The 21,798-nt window shown below is 43.0% G+C and overlaps 2 protein-coding genes across 6 annotated transcripts; one reads left to right on the top strand and one right to left on the bottom strand.

The window, feature by feature from the left end:
- Positions 1 to 3,729: 3,729 nt before the first annotated feature.
- znf692 (zinc finger protein 692) lies at positions 3,730 to 10,548 on the bottom strand. Of its 2 annotated transcripts, none has more exons than XM_029707122.1 (11): positions 10,127 to 10,548; positions 9,636 to 9,824; positions 9,448 to 9,479; positions 8,693 to 9,331; positions 8,524 to 8,602; positions 8,331 to 8,426; positions 7,725 to 7,772; positions 5,968 to 6,046; positions 5,762 to 5,876; positions 5,433 to 5,532; positions 3,730 to 3,901 (listed from the first exon to the last, which is right to left on the bottom strand). In XM_029707122.1, exons 2-11 carry the CDS (start codon positions 9,818 to 9,820, stop codon positions 3,811 to 3,813), a joined length of 1,464 nt encoding a protein of 487 aa, XP_029562982.1. In that variant the 5' UTR covers positions 9,821 to 9,824; positions 10,127 to 10,548; the 3' UTR covers positions 3,730 to 3,810. The 2 variants fall into 2 exon arrangements, with proteins under 2 accessions (XP_029562982.1, XP_029562981.1); XM_029707121.1 differs by having other exon boundaries at positions 8,331 to 8,435; positions 10,127 to 10,536.
- A 4,715-nt stretch (positions 10,549 to 15,263) lies between these two features.
- lpxn (leupaxin) lies at positions 15,264 to 19,452 on the top strand. Of its 4 annotated transcripts, none has more exons than XM_029707119.1 (9): positions 15,264 to 15,489; positions 16,308 to 16,399; positions 16,503 to 16,573; positions 16,741 to 16,843; positions 17,088 to 17,369; positions 17,617 to 17,790; positions 17,924 to 18,005; positions 18,146 to 18,294; positions 18,519 to 19,452. In XM_029707119.1, the coding sequence occupies exons 1-9, from the start codon at positions 15,477 to 15,479 to the stop codon at positions 18,783 to 18,785; spliced, it is 1,233 nt and encodes a 410-aa protein (XP_029562979.1). In that variant the 5' UTR covers positions 15,264 to 15,476; the 3' UTR covers positions 18,786 to 19,452. The 4 variants fall into 4 exon arrangements, with proteins under 4 accessions (XP_029562979.1, XP_029562978.1, XP_029562977.1 ...); XM_029707118.1 differs by having other exon boundaries at positions 16,500 to 16,573; XM_029707117.1 differs by having other exon boundaries at positions 16,488 to 16,573.
- The last annotated feature ends 2,346 nt before the right edge of the window (positions 19,453 to 21,798 follow it).

Below are 21,798 nucleotides of genomic sequence, written 5' to 3'. Positions count from 1 at the left end.
TTCTCCGTACTGGCCTCCAGTGGGAATCGAACCCACAACCCTGGCGTTGCAAACACCATGCTCTACCAACTGAGCCACAGGGAAGACCAAACACAGTGAGTTGAGTTGATGCCAAAGAGCTCCATTTTGGTCTCATCTGACCACAACACTTTCACCCAGTTGTCCTCTGAATCATTCAGATGTTCATTGGCGTAGTGTGTTACCAATTGTTTTCTTGGTGACTATGGTCCCAGCTGCCTTGAGATCATTGACAAGATCCTCCCGTGTAGTTCTGGGCTGACTCCTCACCGTTCTCATGATCATTGCAACTCCATGAGGTGAGATCTTGCATGGAGCCCCAGGCCGAGGGAGATTGACAATTCTTTTGTGTTTCTTCCATTTGCGAATAATCGCACCAAATGTTGTCACCTTCTCACCAAGCTGCTTGGCGATGGTCTTGTAGCCCAATCCAGCCTTGTGTAGGTCTACAATCTTGTCCCTGACATCCTTGGAGAGCTCTTTGGTCTTGGCCACGGTGGAGAGTTTGGAATCTGATTGATTGATTGCTTCTGCGGACAGGTGTCTTTTATACAGGTAACAAACTGAGATTAGGAGCACTCCCTTTAAGAGTGTGCTCCTAATCTAAGCTCATTACCTGTATAAAAGACACCTGGAGCCAGAAATCTTTCTGATTGAGAGGGGGTCAAATACTTATTTCCCTCATTAAAATGCAAATCAATTTATAAAATTTTTTACATGCGTTTTTCAGGATTTTTTTGTTGTTATTCTGTCTCTCACTGTTCAAATAAACCTACCATTAAAATTATAGACTGACCATTTCTTTGTCAGTGGGCAAACGTACAAAATCAGCAGGGGATCAAATACTTTTTTCCCTCAATGTAAATGACCAGCATGGTCAAATAATAATAATCACAGTAGTTGTCGAGGGTGCAACAAGTCAGCACCTTAAGAGTAAATGTCAGTTGGCTTTTCATAGCCGACCATTGAGAGTATCTCTACCACTCCTGCTGTCTCTAAAGAGTTGAAAACAGCAGGTCTGGAACAGGTAGTACATCCAGTGAACAGGTCAGGGTTCCATAGCCGCAGGCAGAACAGTTGAAACTGGAGCAGCAGCACGGCCAGGTGGACTGGGGACAGCAAGGAGTTATCATGCCAGGTAGTCCTGAGGCATGGTCATAGGGCTCAGGTCCTCCGAGAGAGAGAAAGAAAGAGAGAATGAGAGAATTAGAGAGAGCATACTTAAATTCACACGGGACACCAGATAAGACAGGAGAAATACTCAAGATATAACAGACTGACCCTAGCCCCCCGACACATAAACTACTGCAGCATAAATACTGGAGGCTGAGACAGGAGGGGTCAAGAGACACTGTGGCCCCATCCGATGATACCCCCGGACAGGGCCAAACAGGCAGGATATAACCCCACCCACTTTGCCAAAGCACTCCCCCACACTACTAGAGGGATATCTTCAACCACCAACTTACCATCCTGAGACAAGGCCGAGTATAGCCCACAAAGATCTCCGCCACGGCATAACCCAAGGGGGGCGCCAACCCAGACAGGAAGACCACGTCAGTGACTCAACCCACTCAAGTGATGCACCCCCCCTAGGGACGGCATTCTAGCTTTAAAGGGGTTTTAGTCATATATTAACAACATTTCCTAGATAATATGTCTGATAATTCAAGATGATAAAACAACATGTAAAACACAAACTTTTTATTTCCCCCCTTCCTTCCCTTTGACATACTGTACTTTCCTCATAAATAAAGCTACATACTAATAGATTTATACAAAAGCAACATCCAAAGGTGGTCTTCTCAATCATTACCGTTCTTACCCCAAAGAATATTGAGTCATGTAACAAAAACACACATAGGGACGAAGGGGAGACTGCTTGTATTCAGTATGAAGATTGTCCATGGACTGCATAGGAGCCACTGACCTACTGGACATTTGGGTGACAAAAGACCAAAGAGGGCATTATTTATACACTGTCTACAGGTGTAAACATGGGGCAAAACACAGCATCATGGTTTCATGTCACGCCAATGATAAAGCAGTCATCTGTTGCTGTGGTGGTGTGGTCATTGTTCTGCAGGGACAGGGAAGGGGCGTGGGGGGGTGAGTCAGTGTTGGGGATGGTGGTGATGGTGAGGCTCAAGGTCTAGTCAGGGTCAGGGTGGCTTTTGCGGTGGTGAGCGGTCAGGTTGTAACTCTTCTCAAAGCGCCAGCCGCAGACCTCACAGGGGAACTGGTAACTAGTGTTGCCAACACATTTTCAGGGGAAGTTGCTCGAGGCAGGTCGATATGTTGCTAAAAGTTGATAAATAACGTTGTGATGTCATTGCGTGATGACGTCATTACGTAATAACGTAAAACTGCGTCATTACGTAGAATACACAATAACGTTCCTCAAATTGACTGGCCATCTCGGCAAAAAATATGATTTGACATTTGTTAGTTTATTATCATATATTTTTATTTGTAAAAGTAATAAACACATTTTATATGATCACATTTTTATTTTTAAACACAACACATTATTGAACAATTTTATTACATTTTATTTATTTTCTTTTTAACTACTAAACCTACACATTCTGAACAATTATAGTTTCAAGCAGTGTATTGGTAGTTAGTTAACATGCTACCTAACTGCTCAACAATTATAGGTACAGGCTAATAACAAGGTATATATGCTATCTTATTGAACAAGCAACTTAACTCCAATAATGATGTATGCGCTAGGCATCTCTCTCCAGCCCTCTCCAGGCTGTTGTGCTGCTTGGCTGGCTAGCTGCTCAATGGTTTCCTCCAGATATTGCCACTGTTTTCGCACACACTGTAGCACGCACTGCCACCATCAGCTGTGCGGAAATCCTCTTCATCTTCACTGTCCAACTGCATTGTCACAGAGCTGGAACCAGCAGTAGAGGAGCCTTAAAGCTATATGCTGCTGTGGTGCCAAACTGCTGCAGAACTTCACTTGGTAGTTTATGCTGGTAACAGGTATCACAGAATCTGAAAAGGCAGCTTTGCAAGCCATACCTAAATGGTCACATGCTAGCAGCGAACAATGCGCTGCAGTGGCCATTGCCATAGTAGCTTCTGCGCTTTTGCAGTTATCCACTTTTTTAACCAACTGTGGTAATGTAGACTGTGTTGTGGGGTTGTACGGTTTTGATTTATTTATATGCTTTGCTGTAGCACAATGTTTTTTGATGTCATACATTTTTGAAAGCAAATCTGATTTGCAGTACGCACAGTATGCCAGACAATCATCCCCAATTACTGGCTTCAGCCACCCTTTAAATTCAGGTACAGACTCCCACTCTTTTCTGTACTTCTGGCTGTACAATTTTGATTGAGACATGTTGATTGATGTTGTAAGTTCTGTTCAAGATCAAACATTTGTGACCAACTATATTCATTTGGTTTGTCTCGTCGAACGCATACTACTGCTGCTGCAGTCAGCCAACAATGATTTGCAATTTGCTGAAATTGCTGCTGGCCTGCTGCTGGCTGTGCACGAGCTGAGCACCTGCTGCTGACGTCACTCATAATGCACTTTTGCAGCCAGGTACGTGTGTTGTGACTGAGTGTGTGACAGAGAAAATCGTTTTTGTGTCATTTAGAGGGAAAATGTGTGCATTTTAGCGTTTGAGTTACTTTTCTAAAGTTTCTAAAAGTTCCAAATACATTTTTAAAAGTAGCTAAATTTGTTGCTAGGTGCTGTTTGAAAAAAAAGTTGCCAGTGTACTCTGAAAAGTTGCTAAATCTAGCAACAAAATTGCTAAGTTGGCATCACTGCTGGTAACTGCTCTCAGAGTTGTGCTTCTTCATGTGCCAGTTGAGTGAGGCCTTCTGGCGGCAGGTGAAGCCACATACCTCACACCTGGTAGAGAGGGAGAGGGATGAACACTCATAAGGATCACTACAGATATACAGAAATAGTGTCATATAACATTATTATTTTTTCCCCCCACCTTTATTTAACCAGGTAGGCAAGTTGAGAACAAGTTCTCATTTACAATTGCGACCTGGCCAAGATAAAGCAAAGCAGTTCAACACATACAACAACACATGGAGTAAAACAAACATACAGTCAATAATACAGTAGAAAAATAAGTCTATATAGAATGTGAGCAAATGAGGTGAGATAAGGGAGGTAAAGGCAAAAAAGCCCATGGTGGCAAAGTAAACACAATATAGCAAGTAAAACACTGGAATGGTAGATTTGTACTGGAAGAAAGTGCAAAGTAGAAATAGAAAATGGGGTGCAAAGGAGCAAAATAAATAAATAAATGAATACAGTAGGGGAAGAGGTGGTAGTTTGGGCTAAATTATAGATGGGCTATGTACAGGTGCAGTGATCTGTGAGCTGCTCTGACAGCTGGTGCTTAAAGCTAGTGAGGGAGATAAGTGTTTCCAGTTTCAGAGATATAGGTATAATGTATAATGTACAGACAAAGGTATGATAGGATGTGAATACAGTGGAGGTAAACCTAGGCATTGAGTGATGATGAGAGAGATATTGTCTCTAGAAACATCATTGAAACCAGAAGATGTCATAGCATGTGTGGGTGGTGGAACTGAAAGGTTGGATAAGGTATAATGAGCAGGGTTAGAGGCTCTACAGTGAAATAAGCCAATAAACACTAACCAGAACAGCAATGGACAAGGCATATTGACATTAAGGAGAGGCATGCTTAGCCGAGTGATCATAAGTGTCCCGTGAGATTCAGACAGCTAGCAGGGCCATAGGTAGCAAGCTGGCAGAAGATGGAGTGAGGTCTGTTTTTAGCCACCTCGTGCGTTTCCCTCTGTAGATTAGTGGGGTTCCGTGTGGTAGGGGGGACCAGTCCAATTGGCAAAATAGTTATAGTTATAGTGGCTCAAGAAAATTGTCCGATAGACCTATTCAGATAGCAGCCGATAAGACAGCGAACGATTAGCAGGCCGCGGATGGGCGTTCAGGTTACGTCACGACGGAGGGGCCAGTTGGATAACTCCCTCGGGGAGATAACGTCGGTAGTCCAGTCATGAAGGCCCGATGGGGCTCCGCATCGGCAGTAAAACGGGTCCGGATAGGTGATTGTAGCCCAGGAGTGGCTGTTGGAACTCTTCAGCTGGCTAGCTCCGGAATAATTGATGTTAGCTCCAGGACCGACGTTAGCCAATAGTCACTCGGGTAGCAGCTAGCTAGCTGCAAGATCCAGCTGTAAATGTCCAGAGCCTGCGGTAGAAATCCGGGGATATGGAGAGAAAATAGGTCCGGTATGCTCCGGTCTGAGTCGCGCTGTACAAAACTGCCGATAGCTTTTCGAGCTAAGGGATAGCTGATGACCGCCAACCGTTGTAGAAGTCCTAATAATAGTGTTACTACTCTATAATGTGTGACAAACACTATGACAGAGAATACTCACTGTATCGGTTTCTCTCCGGTGTGGATGCGGCGGTGGATGAGAAGGTGACTGTTGGTGCGGAAAGCCCGGGCACAGAACTCACAGATGAAGTCCCTCTGGTCTCAATACACAAAAGCCAGAGAGTGATTACATACAGTACCAGGTTCAGAGCATCTGTGGTTGCTCTGTACTGTATATGAAAATGCTAGGGACCTGAGTTCTTCCTGACTCTGCGACTGAAGAAACACAGGGCCCTACAAATAGCTACTCAGACAATCATTATTTCAGCATAATGAGCTGAAGCAAAGGATGATAACAAAGAATCCTAGAAGTGAAATGTTGAGCCTCACTGCTGTGCAGCTTCTCATGCTCTTTCAGGTGCTTCTTGAAGTTGAAGGACTTCCCACAGGGAGTGTGAGAGCAGGTGAACGTCCTCTGGTGGAAGTGCTGGTACTTCATATGATGCTGAATTAAGTGTGAGATGAGATAGATTGGAGTTTTGTGTATTTTACCTTAATCGGTAAGTGGTCATCTTCAGCTATACTGCTGAACTCACATTGAGGTACTGCCGAGAGGAGAAGATCTTCCCACAGCCATCAAACTCACAAGGCAAGATTGCTTTGGGTGTTGTTTTTCTGGGAACATTAAATTGGGATGACAATAAACAGATGGAAATATACAAGTGAGATATACATACAGTGGGGGGAAAAAAGTATTTGATCCCCTGCTGATTTTGTACGTTTGCCCACTGACAAAGAAAGGATCAGTCTATAATTTTAATGGTAGGTTTATTTCAACAGTGAGAGACAGAATAACAACAAAAATATCCAGAAAAACGCATGTCAAAAATGTTATAAATTGATTTGCATTTTAATGAGGGAAATAAGTATTTGACCACCTCTCAATCAGAAAGATTTCTGGGTCCCAGGTGTTTTTTATACAGGTAACGAGCTGAGATTAGGAGCACACTCTTAAAGGGAGTGCTCCTAACCGCAGCTTGTTACCTGTATAAAAGACACCTGTCCACAGAAGCAATCAATCAATCAGATTCCAAACTCTCCACCATGGCCAAGACCAAAGAGCTCTCCAAGGATGTCAGGGACAACATTGTAGACCTACACAAGGCTGGAATGGGCTACAAGACCATCGCCAAACAGCTTGGTGAGAAGGTGACAACATTTGGTGCGATTATTCGCAAATGGAAGAAACACAAAATAACTGTCAATATCCCTCGGCCTGGGGCTCCATGCAAGATCTCACCTCGTGGAGTTGCAATGATCATGAGAACGGTGAGGAATCAGCCCAGAACTACACGGGAGGATCTTGTCAATGATCTCAAGGCAGCTGGGACCATAGTCACCAAGAAAACAATTGGTAACACACTACGCCATGAAGGACTGAAATCCTGCAGCGCCCGCAAGGTCCCCTTGCTCAAGAATACATATACATGCCTATCTGAAGTTTGCCAATGAACATCTGAATGACTCAGAGACCAAAACGGAGGTCTTTGACATCAACTCAACTCGCCGTGTTTGGAGGAGGAGGAATGCTGCCTATGACCCCAAGAACACCATCCCCACTGTCAAACATGGAGGTGGAAACATTATGCTTTGGGGGTGTTTTTCTGCTAAGGGGACAGGACAACTTCACTGCATCAAAGGGACGATGGACGGGGTCATGTACCGTCAAATCTTGGGTGAGAACCTCCTTCCCTCAGCCAGGGCATTGAAAATGGGTCGTGGATGGGTATTCCAGCATGACAATGACCCAAAACACACGGCCAAGGCAACAAAGGAGTGGCTCAAGAAGAAGCACATTAAGGTCCTGGAGTGGCCTAGCCAGTCTCTAGACCTTAATCCCATAGAAAATCTGTGGAGGGATCTGAAGGTTCGAGTTGCCAAACGTCAGCCTCGAAACCTTAATGACTTGGAGAAGATCTGCAAAGAGGAGTGGGACAAAATCCCTCCTGAGATGTGTGCAAACCTGGTGGCCAACTACAAGAAACGTCTGACCTCTGTGATTGCCAACAAGGGTTTTGCCACCAAGTACTAAGTCATGTTTTGCAGAGGGGTCAAATACTTATTTCCCTCATTAAAATGCAAATCATTTTATAACATTTTTGATATGCGTTTTTCTGGATTTTTTTGTTATTCTGTCTCTCACTGTTCAAATAAACCTACCATTAAAATTATAGACTGATCATTTCTTTGTCAGTGGGCAAATGTACAAAATCAGCAAATACTTTTTTCCCCCACTGTAAATTAGTAATAAACAGTATTCTACTTAATAACTTTTAAGTGACAATGCACAAACCTTTTCTTTTTGCTGACAATCTGAGAAACATTGTCGGCTGGCTCCGGTCTATAAAATCCAAACCAAATGAAAGAAAATGTATTACATTTATTGCACAGCATGTGGTGATAAGAATTCTTTGAACCATGTTCGCTTTCATGACTTTCATGACTTTCATCTCAATAATATTTTACTTGAAAATACATTTAATGGTATTAATCATATAATCCAATCTGGCAAATTAAGGAAGTGTGAGAAAATACCATTAAAAGCCACCTTCTCCTTGTCCCCAACTTAATGTATCTCTCTCTGGCTGCGTTTACACAGGCAGCCCTATTCTGATATTTTTTCCTCTAATTACCCTTTTGACCAATCACAAAGATTTTTTCAAATCTGATCAGAACTGATCTGATTGGTAAAAAATATAAATTTGTGAAAAAAATATTAGAATTGGGCAGCCTGTATAAACGCAACCTCTGACTGAACTGCTTTACTCTGTGTCCCCCTTCAGGTTCTCGTGTACTACAGTTACATCACTATGAAGTTCAACAAGGTGCTCATACATTTTTCCAACATGTTCATTCACATGTATTTCCTTCTTAGATGATTAAACTGTGCAATTAAAACCTGCCGGGTGAAGGGACATCCTTCTCTCCAATGATGTTGTCTGGGTTGTCTGGCTCCTTATCATCGTCATGATCATTACATTCCATAGGCAGCCGCCTATGAAAACTTAGATCACCATGAGGTTGGGTTGATTATGATTTGAACAACAAATACATCCAAGGAGTTGTGCATGAAGGAAACTATTCAACTTTACCAATCCTCCAATGACTGCAAGGACTCTGCTGGCATTGTGTCACTTCCTGCCACTGACCCTTCCTGTGCATTCTCACTTCCTGGATGTGAACAAACAACATAGTGATGTTGAGTCAACACTGGCATTTCAGAACTAATCAGGAAATTCAAATTCATATTTCTTAATGAACCTCTTGAGTTGCTCTCTCCAGAGTTTAGGGTTGTCAGGTCCATCGTCTCCTCTCCTGGCTGCTGTGCCTCCTCTTGGGTCACCACAGACCTTGCTCCACCACGAGCCCTAGTCCTCCTCACAGTAAGACGACCCCTCCCTGTGACACTCTCCTTCTTGGGCTCCTTTGCTCCTCTCCTCCCTTTGGACATAGTTGGACCTGCAGGGGTAATATCCCCCTCCACAATCTCTCCTTCCCTTTCTACTGCCCCCCTCTCTTCATCACAGCCACTCTGACTAGGTTGCCATGAAAGCAGATGCCCTCCCTCACAGACATAGTGCAGACACAGTTCTGCCTCTAACACATCCGAGGGTTCTCTCATTTCCTTCCCCCGAGCACATGGGGAGAGGCCCTCCTCTGGAGAGCTACAGTCCTTCGCACCTGTCTGAGGTGGTAAGTGCTTTGGGCCTGTTCTCTGCTTCACTGCCTCTCCCTTTGACTGGCTCCCCTCTGTGTCAGCTGCCTGTTTCTCTCTGGCAGTGTCAGATTGGAGGGTTGGTGGGAAGGGGCACTGTTGCCCATGGGTGTGGACCAATAGGACGAGGCGATGCAGAGATTCTCTTGATGTCACCAAGGCAGTCGTATCCCCTTTCATTTTGTCTAGTGGACCAAGACCAAACACACGTTTACATCATCATTCAAAAAACACAGGCTTTGTTCATACATATTCACATGAATGAAACTGTAAACTGTATGTTATGGGAACAGGTCTTTACCTGAGCATTTGGCACACACTTTAGAAAAATAGCTGAAGAGAAGAGAGTGAAAAGAAATGTAACAAAATGAATAATAGCCAACATCATATTACTCCAATGTTATAGTTGTGTAATAAAGATGAGCCATGAAGATTGTGTGCTGTTTGTTACCAGTGCCACCACCAGCCCAGTCTGGTCTGAGGCCTTACCTCTGCAGTAGGTAGTTGGCGAGCTCAGAGTGCAGAGAGAATCCCAGGTGGTTCTTCAGCTGATCCCAGCTCTGCAGGCATGACCCCAGACGCACACGAGACTTACTCCGCCGAGCATCCAGCTCCCTGCGCCTCTGCTGTCTGATGGTGTCTGGAGTAGACTCCGACACCACGGTCTGCTCCATCAGCCTTGGTATAGACAACAAGAGGGCGGTTTTACTAAATATCTCAATGTTAACTTCACACTGGCCATTATCATTTTTGAAATACCATAAAATGTCTTTGTGTCAAAATATGACAGCTGAAATTATTTCCCCCATCCTTTGACACCTAATAAAACAGAAGAGCTGTTCAGAATGAGAGGGTAAACTGAAATGTGTGAAACGCTCACGACTACATTCATGTGATAATGTATTTTTGAAGATCACTGTGTAAATGTATGTGTCGTTTTATTTTACATTTGCTAATTCTAAAAGAGGGGCCCACCTCACCTCGTTATGTTTAGTTGACTCAGTCTTGTAAATTCTAAGGGGTCCCACCCGCCATGATTCTGTTGCCCTTTTAAGATCTAAGACGCAAACCCTGGTAATAGATTCCAATCGACTACTGTCTGTACGATTGTGGAGTGATGTTGCCGCTAAAAGACTGGTATACTGGTAAACTATAACAAATCACACTGCCTTTCATTCATCACTCTACTCAAAGCTCTATCAATAACTACAATTGAATAGGGAGAAATATAAACAGGAACAGAGGAAGTGGGAGGTGGCAAATTCTCTTCCCATGAACCACCACGGCAAATGTGTTACATTATAATCAGAAAGGAAGAGTTGAAGCGAGACGGATAAGTGGGCCAAAATCGGTAGCAGGTGGCGATTTTTTTCGCTCACTAAGCGAGCGGGTTTTGTATGGAGGTCAATGAGTGAATGTCGAATGTAGTTAACAAAACATTGAAAGGATTATTTGCTACGTGTGGCTTAATTGATGATCGAATATAAGTTTCGTAATGACTAGGTTATTACCAGTGTACCGATATAAGTAGGACACGTGATATCCCGGAAACTTTGAGAAAAACCCCCATTTATATCGGAGTTGTGCTTGGTCGTCAATAGTTACCAAAGTCATAAACCTAGCCTATTTCTTCAATTTATTTTCTTAACATGTGATTTGAAACCTAACCCTAACCTTAACCACACTGCTAACCCTACGCCTAACCTTAACATTACATGAAGACCAAAAAGCAAATTTTATGATAGCAAATTTGGACTTTGTGTTTGTGGTATCTAGTGGAAAACGTTGTGCCTGTAGGTCACCCGCATATCTGCCCTCTCATTGGCTAGAATGGTCCCACCTGACCTTGCCTTACATTTTTCAAGAAAATGGGCTCGTTGAGTGGTAAGGTGAAAGCAACTGACTGTAGACGAAAGTCGAGGAGGAAAGTTGGGGGAGGTGTATCTGCGACAGCAAAGTCGGACACTGATGTAGTTTCCAACTCCCATATCACACACACTCATAAATTTAACATATATGTGTGTACATTGTACAATGAATTGGTGAGAGAGCCTCAACTATAACATTCATAAATGTTTACATTTCTACTGTATACACGATTTGCGTGAATTGCGGCAAAGTTGGTTTCTATTTCAGTCATGTCTTTGGTCACGTCTTTGGTCGTGTGGGTCAAACAAAAACACCCTAAATGATTGGTTGACAATAGTCTCCCACAATGCAGGCGATGGCTGCAGCATGAAGTTGATGAAAAGCAACTGCAGAAACTTGCAGTCCACTGCTGTAAGGCTTGGGCGTTGTAGCAGAGGAATCAGACGCAGGAAGCAGCGATATAGGGTCATGGCTTTTAATGAGCCCAACGGCGAAAACCCAAGCCACCCCAAACAGCAATCTGAGCGCACACAAAACAAAGTGCCCCAAACACAGGGGACAAACACAGTCGGCGCAAAACACAGTCGGCGCAAAACACAGTCGGCGTGTACACAAGCAATACAATCAGAGAAACAATCCCGCACAAAGAGCAGACGGGCCTACTGGCTAATATAGCCCCGCTAATCAATCCAAAACAGAACAGGTGCAAACAATAACGGAAAGGGGGAAAACAAAAGGGAATCAGTGGCAGCTAGTAGGCCGGTGACGACGACGGCCGAGCGCCACCCGAGCAGGAGGGGGAGCCACCTTCGGTGGATGTCGTGACAACTGCAGTTAAAACGTCATTACCTTTGATGACATGGTTTTTGTAAAGTTCATGCAGTCGACATGTAGGCGCAAATCGGATAATTTTAATCCTCATAATGCAACACACTTTGAAAGGTGGTGACCAACGATGGTCACTGACTTGACAAAACTGATCCACTCGACCGTAGCCATTTATTTTCATTGTTAGAGCAGCCATTAGTATTTATTTTATTTAACCTTTATTTAACTAGGCAAGTCAGTTAAGAACAAATTATTATTTACAATGACAGCCTTCTCTGGACAAAACCTAACCCGGACGACGCTGGGCTAATTGTGCGCCGCCCTATGGGTATCTGGTCAATATAGTGGATAATCTGTTTTATAACTGTTCCCTAGTTTCAGAAATGATACATTTGTTTTTTGTGTATTGAAACATTGTAATCTCATAATGTAACATTGTCGTAGGCTACAGATTATTTTAATCTTCTGTAAAACACACATTTCTAGAATAATACCCCTAATTTGCTCCACGGGCAGTGTACTACTATGGCTGACCATGTAAAACACATTTCACTGCATCTGTCCGGTGTATGTGAAAAATAAAACATTTCATTTTTGGGGGGGGGAGAACTCAGGTTCTCAACTTAATGTTGTGAGTTAGAATAGTAGAATACGGCCAGTTTTGTGGCCAGTTATCTAAACTTGTTATCATGCTCTCTTCGAGGCAAGCAACACTGAAGTATGCACGAGAGCACCAGCTGTTTTGGATGACTGTGTGATAACGCTGTCGGTAGCCGATGTGAGCAAGACCTTTAAACAGGTCAACATTCACAAAGCCGCGGGGCCAGATGGATTACCAGGACGTGTACTGAAAGCATGCGTGGACAAACTAGCAAGTGTCTTCACTGACATTTTCAACATCTCCCTGACTGATCCTGTAATACCTACATGTTTCAAGCAGACCACCATAGTCTCTGTGCCCAAGGAAGTGAAGGTAACCTGCCTAAATGATTACCGCCCCGTAGTACTCATGTCGGTAGCCATGAAGTGATTTGAAAGGCTGGTCATGGCTCACATCAACAGCATCCTCCTGGATACCCTAGACCCACTCCAATTCGCATACCACCCCAACAGATCCACAGATGACGCAATCTCAATCGCACTCAACACTGCCCTTTCCCACCTGGACAAAGGGAATGCTGTTAATTGACTACAGCTCAGCATTCAACACCATAGTGCCCACAAAACTCATCACTAAGCTAAGGACCCTGGGACTAAACACCTCCCTCTAGACCTGGATCCTGACGGGCCGCCCCCAGGTGGTAAGGGTAGGCAACAACACATCTGCAACGCTGATCCTCAACACTGGGGCCCATCAGGGGTGTGTACTTAGTCCCCTCCTGTACTCCCTGTTCACCCACGTCTGCATGGCCAAACACGACTCCAACACCATCATTAAGTTTGCTGATGACACAACAGTGGTAGGCCTGATCACCGACAACAATGAGACAGCCTATAGGAAGGAGGTCAGAGAACTGTCAGTGTGGTGCCAGGACAACGACCTCTCCCTCAATGGGAGCAAGACAAAGGAGCTGATCGTGGACTACAGGAAAAGGCGGGCCGAACAGGCCCCCCTTAACATCAACGGGGCTGTAGTGGAGCTGGTCGAGAGTTTCAAGTTCCTTGGTGTCCACATCACCAACAACCTATCATGGTCCAAACACACCAAGACAGTCGTGAAGAGGGCATGACAAAACCTTTTCCCCCTCAGGATACAAAAAAGATTTGGCATGGGTCCCCAGGTCCTCAAAAAGTTCTACAGCTGCACCATCGAGAGCAGCCTGACCAGTTGCATCACCGCCTGGTATGGCAACTGCTCGGCATCTGACCGTAAGGCGCTACAGAGGGTACAGCGTACGGCCCAGTACATCACTGGGGCCAAGCTTCCTGCAATCCAGGACCTATATAATAGGCGGTGTCAGAGGAAAGCCCATAAAATTGTCAGAGACTCCAGTCACCCAAGTCATAGACTGTTTTCTCTGCTACCGCACGGCAAGCGTACCGGAGCACCAAGTCTAGGACCAAAAGGCTCCTTAACAGCTTCTACCCCCAAGCCAGTAGACTGCTGAACAATTAATCAAATGGCCACCGGACTATTACATTGACCCCCCTCCATTTGTTTTGGACACTGCCTGCTACTCGCTGTTTTTATTATTTATGCATTGTCACTTCACCCCTACCTACATGTACAAATTACCTCTAACCGGTACCAGTACCCACTGTATATAAACTCGTTATTGTGTTACTTTTTATATATTTTTTTACTTTAGTTTATTTGTTAAATATTTTCTTAACTCTTCATGAACTGCACTGTTAGTTAATAAGGGCTTGAAAGTAAGCATTTGACGGTAAGGTCTACACTTGTTTTATTCAGCGCATGTGACAAATAAAGTTTGATTTGATTTGAATTGAATTACCTGCTGGGATGTGGGTACGCAGACCTCGAGCAACTCATGATGAGTTCAGATTTTTTGTGGCCCCTACCCCAATCAAAGTTGCCCATCCCTGATATAAATGGATATGAAATGCATTATGATGTCATAATAAAGTAATGACGCTCACAAAATGAACTCATTATGTCATCACACAATTACACTGTAATAATGTCATTATATTGGGATGTCATGATGTCAACAATTTATGGCATTATGTAATCAATATGCAATAATCTATGTTGTCATAAATATGTCTACTGAAAAACCTTCCCATTATGTTATCATATTGAACTATTATGAAGTGGAACAATCTATTCACCTATGTTACACCATTATTAAGCACAACTATCTTAAAGTTAAATAAACTTTGAATCTTTCCCTATTCAATTTTCAGATTAGGGGACTGCTCTCTCACCTTTCATATTGATAGTTGACCATTTAACCCATATATCATCAGCATTTAGAAGATAGTGGTTGATAAAACATGTATGTACATACAACCTGAGCTTTGTTTAACTACTCACCAGGTCATGAATTGACCTTTAACATGTTTTATTATGAACATGAGTAGAAATATGAGTAGAAATGTTGAGAAACATGAGAAACATGAGTAGAAATATCTTAGAAGGTATCCAGTGTCTTCAGGAAGGTAGCAGTGCACTCAGAGAAATTCAAGTTAACAAAAAAAACAGACAAAGGAAAATGACAGTTTGACCTGATTAATTAAAGGGATAATTCAAGATTTTGGCAATTAGGCCCTTTATCTATTTCCCCAGAGTCAAATGAACTCCTGTATACCATTGCCAAAATGCAGAAGTATCCCTTTAAGGATCAAGTGAGAAGTTTCTTTTCTCCGGTGAAATAAAATGTGTGATTTGAGTGCTCCATAGATACTTATAGACTTCCTGTCATTGCCCTAATGCTAGTTAGCAACTTCCTTCAAACTGCACGCAGAGATATAAAAGTCATATCCACAAGTTCATCTGATTTTGACATTATCCTTTTAGGATGTGTGCCAATTAACTGTCAGTAAACCAACACAACACACACACACACACACACACACACACGCACACACGCACACACGCACACACACACGCACACACACACGCACAACACGTAGGCTCATTCACAGAGTGCACAAGTATATTTTCCAAGCATGGATGACCTGGGTGAGTATTCTTTCCTCTGCTTCTGTTGTGATTATTAAATATAAAACAAAATGCAATAGATAAAACTAGAAGGGAAAAATGAAATTGCTCAGGAGGTGTACATGAACATGTTTTATGGTGTGTGGTGAATTAATGCTTGCCTTGCATTACATTGGTCACGCTGAACATGTCATGTGTTCTATCATATCTATTTAAATTATATTTTTGTTGATATGATTGTCAATGTAAATTCACAGTGAATCACAGAAGGTTATCTCTGTTGAGAGACAGACGGATTCTTGACGTTGTTGACGGAAGTCACTCACATAATTCCGTTCCACTACCAAACAAATTGTGAGAAAGCCAGTGGATAGCGATTATTATTAATATAAGTGTGTGTTTTTAATGGAACAGTTTGTTTTTACTTTGATTTTTTTTATTGATTTGTGCTCCACCAGTGTAGTTATGATTTACTTCTGAAGAACTTAGGATAAAATGTCTTAAAATTAACACAATTACTTAATAGTTATATGTAACGTTCCTTTTATACAGATTATGTATGAGTTAAGAACAACACTGTTAGTCATAGAGGTTTGCATCAGTTTCAAAAGTTTCACTTTTAGTGTGAAGAGATTGTCTGTAACTATAGCATCTCTTCCACCACTTCCTCAGGAAGCAGCATATGTATGCAGCAACCACAGCAGATCAATGGGTGCACCTTGCAATCTGCAAGAGGCGACCGTAATGAGGCACTGCAGCTTATCTCAGGGGAGTTCTGTTAGAAATGCCTTTTCTGAATTATAGTACCTATCATATATATGTATGTGTGTTTGTTACAGACTTTTTACTAGAGGAGTTGGCTTTCAACTCAACTGGTCCAGAGTCGGCTCCTCAGAAGAAAGAACGTGATACAGCCAACACATATGGACAGGTAATGATAAAATCACCTCTAGCAGTTGTTGTTTAGTCTTTTGTCCAATTACTTCAACTGGATGTATATTCTAGCCATATGTGTTAAGTGGCATTTCCAGCAGGTTCCAAAGGTGTGTTCTGTTGGTCTCCATCCAAGGAAAGGAAAGGAGCCAGATAGCACCAATGTATACAGGTCAGCCACTCGTATGTCAGCCCATAGATAGCCATACGTAATGACACTGGGTGAGACCATACAGATAGAGCTGAGACTCAGATTCATAATCACCACAGATTTAAGTAATTGTCCAGTGTCCACTCTATACCAGTGCTCATCTGTGGTTTGCTCTGTGTGTTTGTCAGTGAGTTACCAGCTCCATTGGAGGCCGGTCTGCTGAGCCCTCGCTCTGCTTCCAGAGAGCTGGACTCCATAATGGATGAATTGCTGCTTGACCTGGAGATGGGGGTGAGGAAACATCTATCAGTGAATAAATACACTGTTGCTCAGAGCATGAACAGAGGACGACTGTCTTTCAGTGAAGTTGACCTGATCTGACAGCAGAGGGCAGTATAAGCAAGCTAAACACATTTTGGAAGCTTTAGTGCTACTAGTGCCACCCACCAACATTAATTTCATTTTCATTTTTCATTCATGTATATGAATGGATGCAAGTCTGTTTTGTGGACACATTGATTTTTCTCATCTTTAGCTGCCAGACCCTTCTCCTCCCTCAACCCCACCACCACTTGTGCAGAAGTCAGTCAAAAAGAAACAGATTGGAGAAAAGAAAGAAATGGATGACACACAAGTGAAAGAAGAGAGCACAAACAGCCCAAAGACTTCTGATCTGGAGCACAAGGCGTCAACACAGAGAAAAACAGACACCATAGATGACCTTCTGGGAGGCCTGAGCTCTGATATGGAGAAGATGGGTGTACACACCACGGCCAAGGGTCACTGTGCTTCTTGTGGAAAGGTCATTGTGGGAAAGGTAAACAGCTTGAGCTGCCAAACAATTTACAAAATCCTGCTTTCAAAATAGCAGTATAGGCGAAGATGATCAATCAAAAGTACCATTGCCAGTATGTGAAACAACCCACTGGGCACAAGCTGGTTGAATCAACGTTGTTTCACTTCATTTCATTGAAATTATGTTGAACCAACGTGGAATAGATGTTGCGTTGATGTCTATGCCAAGTGGGAATATAGTATCACTTTTTCTTTCTATCTTTCTGCAGATGATCACAGCCCTGGGCCAGGTGTGGCACCCAGAACACTTTGTTTGTGTGGTGTGTACGGCGGAGCTGGGCACCATTGGCTTCTTTGAGAGGGAGGGGAAGGCCTACTGTGAGAAAGACTACCAGCATCTCTTCTCACCCCGCTGTAGTTACTGCAAGGGCCCCATTCTGAAGGTACAACGCCTTCTCTTTGGATTGGACAGTATCACCATTATCTAACGCTGCACAAAACCAACTCACCACCTCTCTAGATCTGTTAAGTTGTTGTTGGGTTTACCTCACCGCATGCTGGGCTCTTTGACCTCAGAACATCCTGACAGCGATGGACTGCACCTGGCACCCTGAGCACTTTTTCTGTTCCCACTGTGGGGAGCGCTTTGGGCCTGAAGGTGAGGGAGCACACATCTATCTGCCTGACAGATAACACTACAACCACTACAGTTCCCTACATGGTAACATAAATTATAGACCACAGTGTGACAGAGAACACTCTCCTCTCTTTGCGTGTGTGTCCTTTAATGTGCCATAGGTTTTCTGGAGAAGGACGGGAAGCCGTACTGCCACAGAGACTTTTACCATCTCTTTGCTCCAAAGTGCTCTGGCTGCGGAGAGCCTGTGAAAGAGAACTTCCTGACTGCAGCCAACGGCACCTGGCATCCCAACTGCTTCGTCTGCTCAGTGAGTCTCTCACCACAGATCACATGGCTTCGGCTTAGAAACTTCTGCCATTACTCAAACAATACGCTTTGAACAGCCAACAGCCACAATACATCATTGTCCTGACATTACCCATTTACCATAATCGTCCTCAATCTCCAAAAAAAGAGTAGGCCTACTATTCCAACTAGATAGAAGACGTTTTCTCTCTCTCTTTCTACTTCTCTCTATCCCTTTCTAACCAGGACTGTCTGAAGCCCTTCACCGATGGTTGTTTCCTGGAGCTGGATGGTCATCCCCTGTGCTCTTTGCACTTCCACTCCCGCCAGGGTACACTGTGTGGGGGCTGTGGAGAGCCCATCTCTGGGTGCTGCATCTCGGCTATGGAGCGCAAGTTCCACCCTGAGCACTTTGTGTGTGCTTTTTGTTTGAGGAAACTCAGTCAGGGAGTATTCAAGGAGCAGGCAGGGAAACCCTACTGCTCAGCCTGCCACACCAAACTGTTTGTGTGAGACTTATACTGTAATAATATCCGGTTAATATGTAAGGTAATCAATTAACCTGAAAAAAGTATGTTGAAAATCCCCCACAAATAATCTAGGCAATATCTGCATAGAAATCTAAAAATAAATGATTAATTTAATCTCTTTGTGTTCCTTGCTGTTTTGCATGTGGATACACACTGTGTACAACACATAAGGAACACTTTCCATGAAATAGAAGACCAGATGAATCCAGGTGAAAGTGATGATCCCTTATTGATGTCACTTCAATCAGTGTAGATGAAGGGGAGGAGACAGGCCCCTAGAGTCGATTGACTCACATAATATAACATCATTTAAAAATCCCTATCAAAATCCTTCAGTTTAAACTAGATATATTTTACATTGGATGCGTCTCAATCCACCACATATGCAAATGTCGCACTTCCGCATCTGCAGTGAAAGGTGGCTGAGCTAGAGCGGTGTTTGTCTGGGATGAATAGGTGTGTCCAAACTTTTGACTGGTACAGTATATATATATATATTTCCTGAGCTTTCTTATATAGAACAAACGCTTCAAAATCATGTTTCTTATTATTTACTGTTTGACTGTATTTTTTGCCATTTATGAATGTGTTATTCAATGTGTTTCTCTGGGCTATAGTAGTAGGGCCAAATTAAATATTTTATAAAATCATTTTTGTTTTTAAAGGGGTCCTAAAATTCAAAATCAAATAGCTGAATGATCCATGGTATGACCACCTTAAAACAATTCCATATGTCAGCTTAGAACTTGGCTTAGACTTTTATTAAAGAAGAATTTACAAGCCTTGAGTTAATTGAGACATGGGTTGTGTATGTGCCATTCAAAGGGTGAATGGACAAGACAAAAGATTTAAGTGCCTTTGAATGTGGTATGATAGGAGGTGCCAGGCGTCTGTGTGTCAAGAGCTGCAACGCTGCTGAGATTTTCATTCTCAACAGTTTCCCATGTGTATCAAGAATGGTCCACCACCCAAAGGACATTCCGCCAACTCAACACTTTTGTGGAAAGCATTGGACTCAAAATGGGCCAGCATCCCTGTGGAATGCTTTCGACACCTTGTAGAATCCATGCCCTGACGAACTGTAATGTTCTGAAGGGCAAAAGGGGGTGCAACTCAAAATTAGGAAGGTGTTCCTAATGTTTGGTACGCTCAGTGTATAACCACGTATTTGTGACAATGAACAGATGTGTGGGAACAGAGTGAGATAAATGGTTTAGAATAAGCTTACCAAGGAAAATAGTTACCATCTGAATACCTCATTGACATCTAGTAACATAACAAACAACCGAATAGAGTAAGTACATCATAAAAATACAATTTCTAATGTCTGAAACATGAAATGAAATGATACATTTGTGAACTTTGGATCACTTTATCATGTTTGAATTAATTTATTATGATCCCAAAACATTTAAAGATGGAGAAAGAATAACAGCAATCAACTGAATCCAGTTGAGTTTTTCCTGGAGGAAGAAAAACCCCATGGGTTTCATAAAGATATCCTCAGGGCCACGGATTGGCAGACGGGTGATCCATGCTGGCAGAGCTGAGGCTGCTTTTCCGACTGTAGTTTATCAAGAGACTTCTCTATGGCTCTGACAGATTAAATTGGCATATTCTCTTTGGTAACAAGTTACGTATCTAGCCCTGGACTGAACACTTATCCTGGCATACGGCAGGTTTAGAAGAATTCTCCACACTGACCCTTCTACTACAGTCCATGAGAGATTGATGAAGGTAATGAAACTAATAGCAAAGGCTCCAGGAGAAGCTTTAACAACAACAGTGAGCACCCGCATTGTACTTAACTTAAGCTCCACAGCCAGGGTGCAATATGATGTAATAGTGAGGCCCTACAAAGTAGGGACTTCTCTGCTGAAGTATAGGACTACTGGCAGTGTGTGAGTGGACATTGAGGAGGGGATAAATCATGTTGTCATCAGCACATTAGGTGACAAGTCTCCTGGTCTACAACCCTGGATTAATGTGGGCTGCTGTCACAACATACTACTGTACCTGGCCAAGCCCTCTGCTCTGTTTGCTACTGTAGCTCTCTCTCACATGCGTGCTAAGCCTTGCTTAACACACCATTTCCTGTATAAAAGCTCTTCATAGCTGTAAACTTATTGGTCAGCTTAAATGTAGATTTCAGCGAAAAACCTCTGACATACACGCTGACACTAATCCTGGCTGTGATTCAAGATGGCGCCGATAGAGATGGTAGCTTCTAGTCCTTAGGAAACTGTGCAGTATTTTAATTTTTTTAATGTATTATTTCTTATATTGTTAGCCCAGAAAACCTTAACTGTTATTACAATTAACCGGGAAGAACTATTGGATATCAGAGAGACGTCAACTTACCAACACAACGTCTAGGAATGCGACTTTCCCAAAGCGGATCCTTTGTCTGCACCTCCCAGGGCATTTGAACTGATTCCAGAGGCCGACCCAAAACAACGCCGCCGGAGGAGAGGATGCTGGAGCGGTCTTCTAGTGAGGCTTTGGATGCGCGCACACCACCCACCGCTTCCGAGAATATTATTCGCTAGTTAACAAAGTCGACACAGTCAGGGCAAGAGTTGCTTTCCAAAGAAATATCCAGGCAGAGGTGTGGACTCGAGTCACATCACTTGGACTCGAGTCAGACTCGAGTCACAAATATGATGACTTGCAACTCGACTTTGACTTTAACACCAATGACTCGTGACTTGACTTGGACTTGAACCTTTTGACTTGACCTGACTTGATACCCTCCCCAAGCCCAAATATAAAATATGATGCTATTAAAAGTGTGCAGCGCATCAACTCTTCATTTAACAGATTACAGTTTGAATTTGACAGCAGCCAATCAAATTGTGCCAGCTGCGAAAAAGTTGGTGTCGTAGGGTGTAGACCAAAACGCAGCGGGAAAATGTATACTCATCTTCTTTTTATTAGTGAAGAAGGAAAAACACAAACAACGTATACAAAAAACAAACAAACTAGACAGTCTCGTC

Source organism: Salmo trutta, chromosome 22 (genome assembly GCF_901001165.1).
Source record: "Salmo trutta chromosome 22, fSalTru1.1, whole genome shotgun sequence".
NCBI lineage: Eukaryota > Metazoa > Chordata > Actinopteri > Salmoniformes > Salmonidae > Salmo > Salmo trutta.
This window is presented reverse-complemented; position numbering and strand designations above follow the sequence as displayed.

Excerpts from the sequence above, each read along its gene's own strand:
- lpxn (XM_029707117.1), top strand. Across the intron at positions 17,791-17,923 it reads GCAAGGGCCCCATTCTGAAG|AACATCCTGACAGCGATGGA; the intron begins GTACAACGCCTT and ends CTTTGACCTCAG. Across the intron at positions 18,006-18,145 it reads GGAGCGCTTTGGGCCTGAAG|GTTTTCTGGAGAAGGACGGG; the intron begins GTGAGGGAGCAC and ends AATGTGCCATAG.
- znf692 (XM_029707121.1), bottom strand. The coding sequence starts at position 9,820 with ATGGAGCAGACCGTGGTGTCGGAGTCTACTCCAGACACCATCAGACAG. Across the intron at positions 8,436-8,523 it reads TTGCAGTCATTGGAGGATTG|TTTTCATAGGCGGCTGCCTA; the intron begins GTAAAGTTGAAT and ends TGGTGATCTAAG. Across the intron at positions 5,533-5,761 it reads GCATGAGAAGCTGCACAGCA|ACCAGAGGGACTTCATCTGT; the intron begins GTGAGGCTCAAC and ends TTGTGTATTGAG.